Source organism: Nematolebias whitei, chromosome 2 (genome assembly GCF_014905685.2).
Source record: "Nematolebias whitei isolate Nwh7 chromosome 2, NemWhi1, whole genome shotgun sequence".
Classification (NCBI taxonomy): Eukaryota; Metazoa; Chordata; class Actinopteri; order Cyprinodontiformes; family Rivulidae; genus Nematolebias; species Nematolebias whitei.
In genome coordinates, this window is record NC_056499.1 from 50,532,415 (window position 1) to 50,539,768 (window position 7,354).

Below are 7,354 nucleotides of genomic sequence, written 5' to 3' on the forward strand. Positions count from 1 at the left end.
TATATATATATATATATATATATATATATATATATATATAACATAAACTACACAGGTTGTGTGACAGGTTATTGCACAGGTAGTGAGCAACATTGAGATGAATTATGATGGTAAGTAGTGACATACATGATACAGCCACATAATGCAGCAGCAATAAACATATTGGTTTTCACAGATGTGGCTTGGTGCAGTGTTATTATCAATAGTTCAGTAATCTGACAGCTTGTGGATAATAACTGCCTTTGAGTCTTTTTGTACACGATGACAGACTCCTGTATCGTCTGCCTGAGAGTAGTAGATGGAAGAGTCCTTGTGCTGGGTGGGTGTGGTCCTTAATGATGCTGCATGCTTTATGCAGACATCGGCTGTGGTAGATGTCCTGGATGGTGTGGAGACTGCTACCAGTGATGTCCTCTGCTGTTTGCACCACCCTCTGTAGACCTTTCTGACTGGTGCAGTTCCCATACCACCCTGTGATGCAGCCTGTCAGCAGGCTCTCCATGGTGCAACTATAAAAGTTGGTGACAATGCTGGTGTTTGTACCAAACTTATTCAGTATTCTTGGGAAGTAGAGTCTTTGTTGGGCTTTCTTGGCCACAGTATTTGTATGTAAAGTCCAGGACAGATCCTCAGTCATGTGAACGGTGAGGAACTTGAAACTGCTGACCTCCTCCACCTCAGCATTGTTTATGTAAATGATGGAGTGCTGACCTCCATGCTGTCTCCTGAAGTCCACTATCATCTCCTTTGTTATTCTGACATTAAAAGAGAGGTTGTTTTCTTGACACCAGCTGGTCAATGATTTCACCTTGTCTCTGTAGGCATTCATTGTTGTTGGTGATGAAGCCCAAGATGGTGGTGCCATCAATGTACTTGAGGATGACGTTAGAGCTGTGCTTGGAGGTACAGTCATGCTATAGATAGACTTCTCTCCTGCTTTAACTCCTCTCAGGAAGATGTTTCAGATCACTGTAGCCATTCCTCCACTGAGTCCCTTCTCCCACATGAAAACAGATTTATTTTAAATATAAACTATCAGCCATTTTTCTCAGTAAACCACACGATTTGTTAACACTTTGAGTTTCTCCTGAAAATGATCCACTTCATTCATAAACTTCTTGCTCTTCATCAGAGCTGAGTGATGATTGGTTTGATAACACATGGACCAGGTGAAGCTGCTGAATCAAGGTGTGTTTGTGTCGTTTCAGGAGGTTCTGCTGGTGCAACCATGGCTGCAGTCGGAGCTGAGGTCACCGGGTCAAGCTTCCTGTCATCAGGGCTCGTGGGCTTCTTCATCGTCCTCCTCCTCTTCATTTTCTTCACGGCTCTCTGCAGCATGTGCAACAGGTGAGTTCTGCAGCTCTCACCACTGGTCTGTATTTTAACTCCTCCACTTTCCATCATCATTCTAAAGCTGTGTTTGTGATGCAGACAGTCATTTAAGCTCCAGGAGCCACGGGTGGATCCGACCCCATCAACTCTCATCAGAGTGGTAGGACATTAAGAATCTCAGCTTCCAGCACACAAACCTCAAACTGTCTGAACTGACTTGCATCTGGCTAATGAACAGGTGAAACTGGAGGAGGTGAAGGAGAATCCGATGATCGAGGAGATCCAGAAGGATGAAAAAGGTGACAGGCAGAAGACCTGGATGATGAAAACAGAAACAGTTTGAAGATATTAGATGTTAAACTGATTATTTAGAAAAATCAAAGGAGCTTATCGAAAAGGTTTTTTTTATCAATCTGCCTTGATTCACTCGAGATTAAAATTTCTGTTTCAGAGTTTTGTCCTAAAGAAGACTCAGCGGTGACATCCAGCTCCTCGCAGCACAAAGAGCCAGAGACCATCAGAGGTCAGGAAGGTTCATCACTTTTTTAATGTGATTAATGAACAGTATGCTGATGTACCCCATCACTGACGGATTTCAATACTGAATGACTGTAGATTTCAAAACAAGTTTTTTTTTCTGGACTGGAATTAAACAGGGAATGTAAAAAGCCTTAATGTTTATGGAACAAAATATTCAAGAGGATAAGAGTTACACTGTGTAGAAGAACAGAAGTAGATTTATTTATTTTTCCTGTCCATGACAGCGCAGAGTGAGTTTCTGATGAGTGGAGGGAGAAATTTTTATTCAATTCAATTCAGTTTATTTATATAGCACCAAATCACAACAAAGTTGTCACAGGGCACTTTACAGGAACGTTCACATACATAAAAAAGTCAATTAGTAAAGTTTATCCACCACCAAGTGTAATGGTGGAGCCAGGGGGGTGGCCAGTGGCGGCCTTGGACAGAGATTCAGCCACCCCAACCATTTCAGAAAACTATACTTCTAAGAAAACCGGCCCTTAGTTTGAAAAAGGTTTTAATTTCATCACAGTGGGGCAGCTCTAAGGAAATTTTTCATGTACCTGTACTTTAGAGTTAACTGTGGGTACTTTTGACTTTTAATCCACCCTACATTTTACAATAAGTCAGAGTCAGAGTTTCTTTATTGTCATTCTCACCTCATGTGGTACATGTGGTGGAGCGAAATTACGTACACAGGGTCCCAGTTACATCCAACAATAAAATGTATAAGAAAAACAGTAATAACATCTAAGATATGAACTAAGAAAAACATCAACTAAATGTACACTAAGCACTAATAACATAAAAACATTACGTCGAACATCAGCACAAACATGAACATGAGTCTGTGTGAGCAGATGAGCACGCATGAACACATCAACATTGAAACAGATCAGCAGCAACATGAAACAGATCAGCAGCAACATGATGTGATTTTTTCACAGTGATTATTCTGATGAGAGATTCATGAGTCTAACAGCCTCAGGGTAGAAGCTGTTCCTCAGTCTAGTGGTTCTACACTTAATGCTCCTCAACCTCCTTCCTGAGGGGAGTGGGGCAAAAAGTGTGTGTGCTGGTTGAGTGGGGTCCTTCATGAGAGAAGTTGAAAGTAACCAATGGTGAGAGGGGAGTTGGTCCATTGAATCACTGTAAAGTGGTCAGGTAACGTTAGACCCACATTCAACAAGAGCTGGGACAGTGATGTACTGTATGTCATTGAGCTGGGCGCACCCGCAGCACCGCTAACACACTCAAAATGGATTCCACCACAGACAGTCAGATAGAAAATACATGTCACCCATGGCTTTATTAAAAGATTATTGAAAGATTATTGAAAGACTATTGAAAGACTATTGAACGATTATTGAAAGATCCTGATGCATGCTCAATAATCCAGGTAGAAAAATCTAAAAAAGTTAAATCTGGTCCTCTGGACATTCAAAAAAACAAAACAAAGCAAATCAACAAAAAAAATGTAGAAACGTTTCGTCTCTCATCCGAGAGACTTCCTCAGTCTGAGGTTCAGAGAAACTGAGACGTTTATTTTCTAAACATAACGTCCCAGTGACTTTTAAACCCCAAAATACATTACGGCATTCATTACATTATATTTTTTGAATGTCCAGAGGACCAGATTTAACTTTTTTAGATTATTGAAAGACTATTGAAAGACTATTGAAAGACTGTTAAACACAGCAGGACAGATACTCTCTCCCTAAAGATTCAGACTGGACTCAAAAAACTTTGAAAGCCAACTTCTTCTGAACTTGAACAAGAAATTCTTGCTGCAATATGTGTCAGTTCATAGGATGTTAGGAGACAAGAGATGTCTCCAAATGTCTTGACACTCAGGTCCAAGTTTTGAAAATGGTGTCAGGAAGTTAAAATATTGTTCACTATTAACCCATTACAAGGTTGACTAGACAGTATTTTAACTAGAGTTGATGACAAACTGGAGTTGAAATATCAGTGGAAATGATCAGTGTCTATTCCTTTGTTAGTTGTGTCTAATGCTCCTTTTTTCATGCAGACAACTTTTACTTAAATGTGTTTACTGCAGTTAAAATGACACATTGGTTTTGCTTTGTGCTCAATAAAAACTTTCAAAGGTATAATCATTCCTCTTTCTTATTTTGATTAATGGCATTTAACTCTGCAGGTCATCCCTGAAATTCTGACGCACAGCATCACAAGTCCAAGTTGAACTGTGTCACAGAGTAAACACAATAAAAACATGTATTATCTGCAGCATTGTTCAGTAAACTGGCTCAACACTATTAATGTATTACAGAAAATATACATACAGTAGGCACACTTAATGATATTGTAGACCATATGTGTCTAACTCAAGGCCCGGGGGCCAAATATGGCCCTCGTTGACATCTAATCTGGCCCCCAAGATGTTGCTTTAAATGTAAAATACTTTTATTACTTTAATTATTTTCAGTAATCTTTGATTATTATGTCAAACGTGCAACAGAGAACGTCAAATGAGACCAATCAAACTCTTGCTGAGAAACCTGCAACCAAGAAAAGATGTTGGGTATCTAACTTGAGTTAATGTAGATTCTGAAACCGGCCCTAAGTTTGAAAAAGGTTTTAATTTCTTCACAGCGGGGCAGCTCTAACTGCCCCAGAGCTGCCCCGCTGTGAGGCCTGATTGAAAACACCAGACTCTAATTTCACCTTCAAATTAATTGCTAATCCTAAAGGTTCACATACTTTTACCACATATATGACATATTGGATCATTTTCCTCAATAAATAAATGATCAAGTATAATATTTTTGTCTCATTTGTTTAAATGGGTTCTCTTTATCCACTTTTAGGACTTATGTGAAAATCTGATGATGTTTTAGGTCAGATTGATGTAGAAATATAGAAAATTCTGAAGGGTTCACAAACTTTCATGCACCACTGTATATTGGTAGAAGGATGCTAGAAATGTAGCTGTCATGAAAAAGACAACAATGAGTTATATGGTAAATGGTAAATGGACTGTACTTATATAGCGCCTTTCTATCTTATTTCAAGATACTCAAAGCACTTTACACTACAATCTGTGTCCTCATTTACCCATTCCTACAGCTCTCTACTAGATCTATACAAAGCTAATGGAACAAATCATTCTAATGAGACTAATCAGTGCTTTAGATCACATTCATACACTGATGGGACACACATCAGAGGCTATGAGGGGTTCAGTGTCTTGCCCAGGGACACTTCAGCATGTGACTGCTGGTGGATTCGAACCCCCAACTCTTGGAGGACGACTGCTCTAACCACTCAGCCACAGCCGCCCCGCATCCATTTAGAGAGGTATTTGGAGTGAGAACAGAGGATGCAGAGAAAGAGTGAGATGGAGGAGGATGACATGCTGAAGAGAGAAAAGCTAAAATAAGAAAATTATTTTACTTATAGAAATAACATTTAAACCCATCCATTATCTTTACCCTCTTCTTCCTTTTTGGGTCGTGGGGGTCACTTATGCCCAGGGCCATCCATCACTGTGCGAGAGGCAGAGGACACCCTGGACATGTCTCCAGTCCATCACAGGGACACATAGAGACAAACAACCATTCACTCTCTCACTCACACCTAGAGACAATTTAGAGTTACCAGTCAGTCTAACATGCATGTTTTTGGTCTGTGGGAGGAAACTGGAGCACCTGGAGAAAACCCACACATGCACAAAGAGAAGATGGAAACTCCACTCAGAAAGGCCCCTCAGGCCAGGATTTGAACCAGTGACCTGCTTGCAGAGAGGCAACAGCTCTACCAACTGAGCCACTGTGCTGCCTAACATTTAAATCTTAGATTAAATGATTTTTAAAAATTATTTATACAAAAAGGCTTTCATAAACAAAAGACTTTTGGATGAAAATATGTGCAAAATATAAGTGGGCTAAATAACAAAATCAAATTAGTGGAATTGTTTTTACCAGGATTTTACACTTGAAACGTGAGATAAATAATGAAAAAGTATTTGTGACACTTTTGAACTTGAGATGTTTCAAGTGACACCACTTATTTGCCTGATTATGTTTCCCATGATGTTCAGACTCAAGTCCTGCAGAGGAAGTCTCGGTCTCGTTCCCACCCTGGAGGAGCCACTTGATGGCGCCACAGAGCAAAGGTCTGATTGTGACTAAAACTGACAGAATATAAAAAACAATTAATCAGAAATTTAAACCCTGTTATTTAACGATATGTATTCCACAGATGTGAACGGCCTTTCCCCTTCAGACTCCTCCCACGTCTACGACATCATCCAAAGAGGGCGGGGCAATAGCAGCGATGCTCTGACAAGGCCTGATCACCCACCAACACAGCTGCATGGCAGCACTGATGAAGAGAACATCCCTCAACCTGCGCTTTCAACAAATCACAAGAATTCTGTTTACGCTCAAGTCAGCAAGAAGAATTGAACATTTCACCTGTTTGTACACCTGAGGAGTAGAGGAGTCTTCATCATGTCCTGCAGGAAGATGGGATGGAGGGTGATGGACAGAAAGAGAAAGACCAAACAAAGATGATGATGGAAAAATGAAGACATGTAACAGAAAAAAATAAGACTCTAATAAACAGACCACATGCCTTGATGCCTGTTTTGTAACTTGGGTCCTTTTTCTGCCACCTCCATGCAGTCACACAGGACTCCCCTGGAACATGTCAAATGATTTGTCAGGGGTGGGGGAGATAAAACTACATTCCACTGCCATGGTGAGGGAGTTTATATTATTGCTTACATGTGTTGAATATGAAACATCTGGCTCTGAAATGATGCATGTGAGTTGTCATCACTTTTTTGTGTCTGTTGGTGAAAGATAGGTGAAGAGCTTGTTTTTACCACTTTATTTAGGAATCTTCAAAATATGAATAAAATGTTCTTGTCTTTGTGGGTTTTAAGAACTGCTCCTCCACACTCGCACCACACATGTCTGCAGACAGCAGGTGGTGCTGTTAGGGAGCCTGTATGTTGTCATGCAGATGTGTTCAGACAGAGCTCGGATTAAACTTGAGCAGGTTTTGGTTCTGGCAGCATCAGGAATTCAAAGCCACTTCCTGATTTGGTGGTGAAGAATATTAAAGATGTTGGATATTGTTCTGTTCTGTGAAAATATATATTAGAGGACCCTCATATGTCTATTTAATGAGCTATGTCTGAATTAACAGGACCTTCCATCATGATTAGTTTTTTGTGGGGTTTTTTTATGTTTGCATTTCCTGTGTTGTTAATTTTCTCTGTGATCAGTTTATTTCCTGTTATCCTAAAACTATCAGCCTCTGCTCTTAAGTCCTGCTCCTCCTATTCACACCTGCTTTCTGTTGTCATTTTGCTCAGGTGTCTCCATTCTAATCAGCCCCAACCCATTTATTCTTTCTGTCTTCATTCACCTACTGTCTGTCACTGTGTGCTTTGTGCCCTGTCCGGTTCTCCTCATGTCTCTTTGATTTTTTTCAAAACCTTTAGATTTTATTCGAGCTCCTCATGTTG

General features: G+C 40.2%; 1 protein-coding gene across 1 annotated transcript in view; it reads left to right on the plus strand.

Moving 5' to 3' along the window:
* Nucleotides 1-6,458, plus strand: part of LOC119427178 — a 23,259-nt gene extending 16,801 nt beyond the window's left edge. The window contains exons 2-8 of the mRNA XM_037694762.1: nucleotides 822-903; nucleotides 1,209-1,347; nucleotides 1,432-1,492; nucleotides 1,571-1,631; nucleotides 1,784-1,855; nucleotides 5,918-5,992; nucleotides 6,079-6,458. Coding sequence (XP_037550690.1) covers nucleotides 822-903; nucleotides 1,209-1,347; nucleotides 1,432-1,492; nucleotides 1,571-1,631; nucleotides 1,784-1,855; nucleotides 5,918-5,992; nucleotides 6,079-6,284 — 696 coding nt within the window. The 3' untranslated portion in view covers nucleotides 6,285-6,458. The remainder of the gene's footprint in view (nucleotides 1-821; nucleotides 904-1,208; nucleotides 1,348-1,431; nucleotides 1,493-1,570; nucleotides 1,632-1,783; nucleotides 1,856-5,917; nucleotides 5,993-6,078) is intronic.
* The last annotated feature ends 896 nt before the right edge of the window (nucleotides 6,459-7,354 follow it).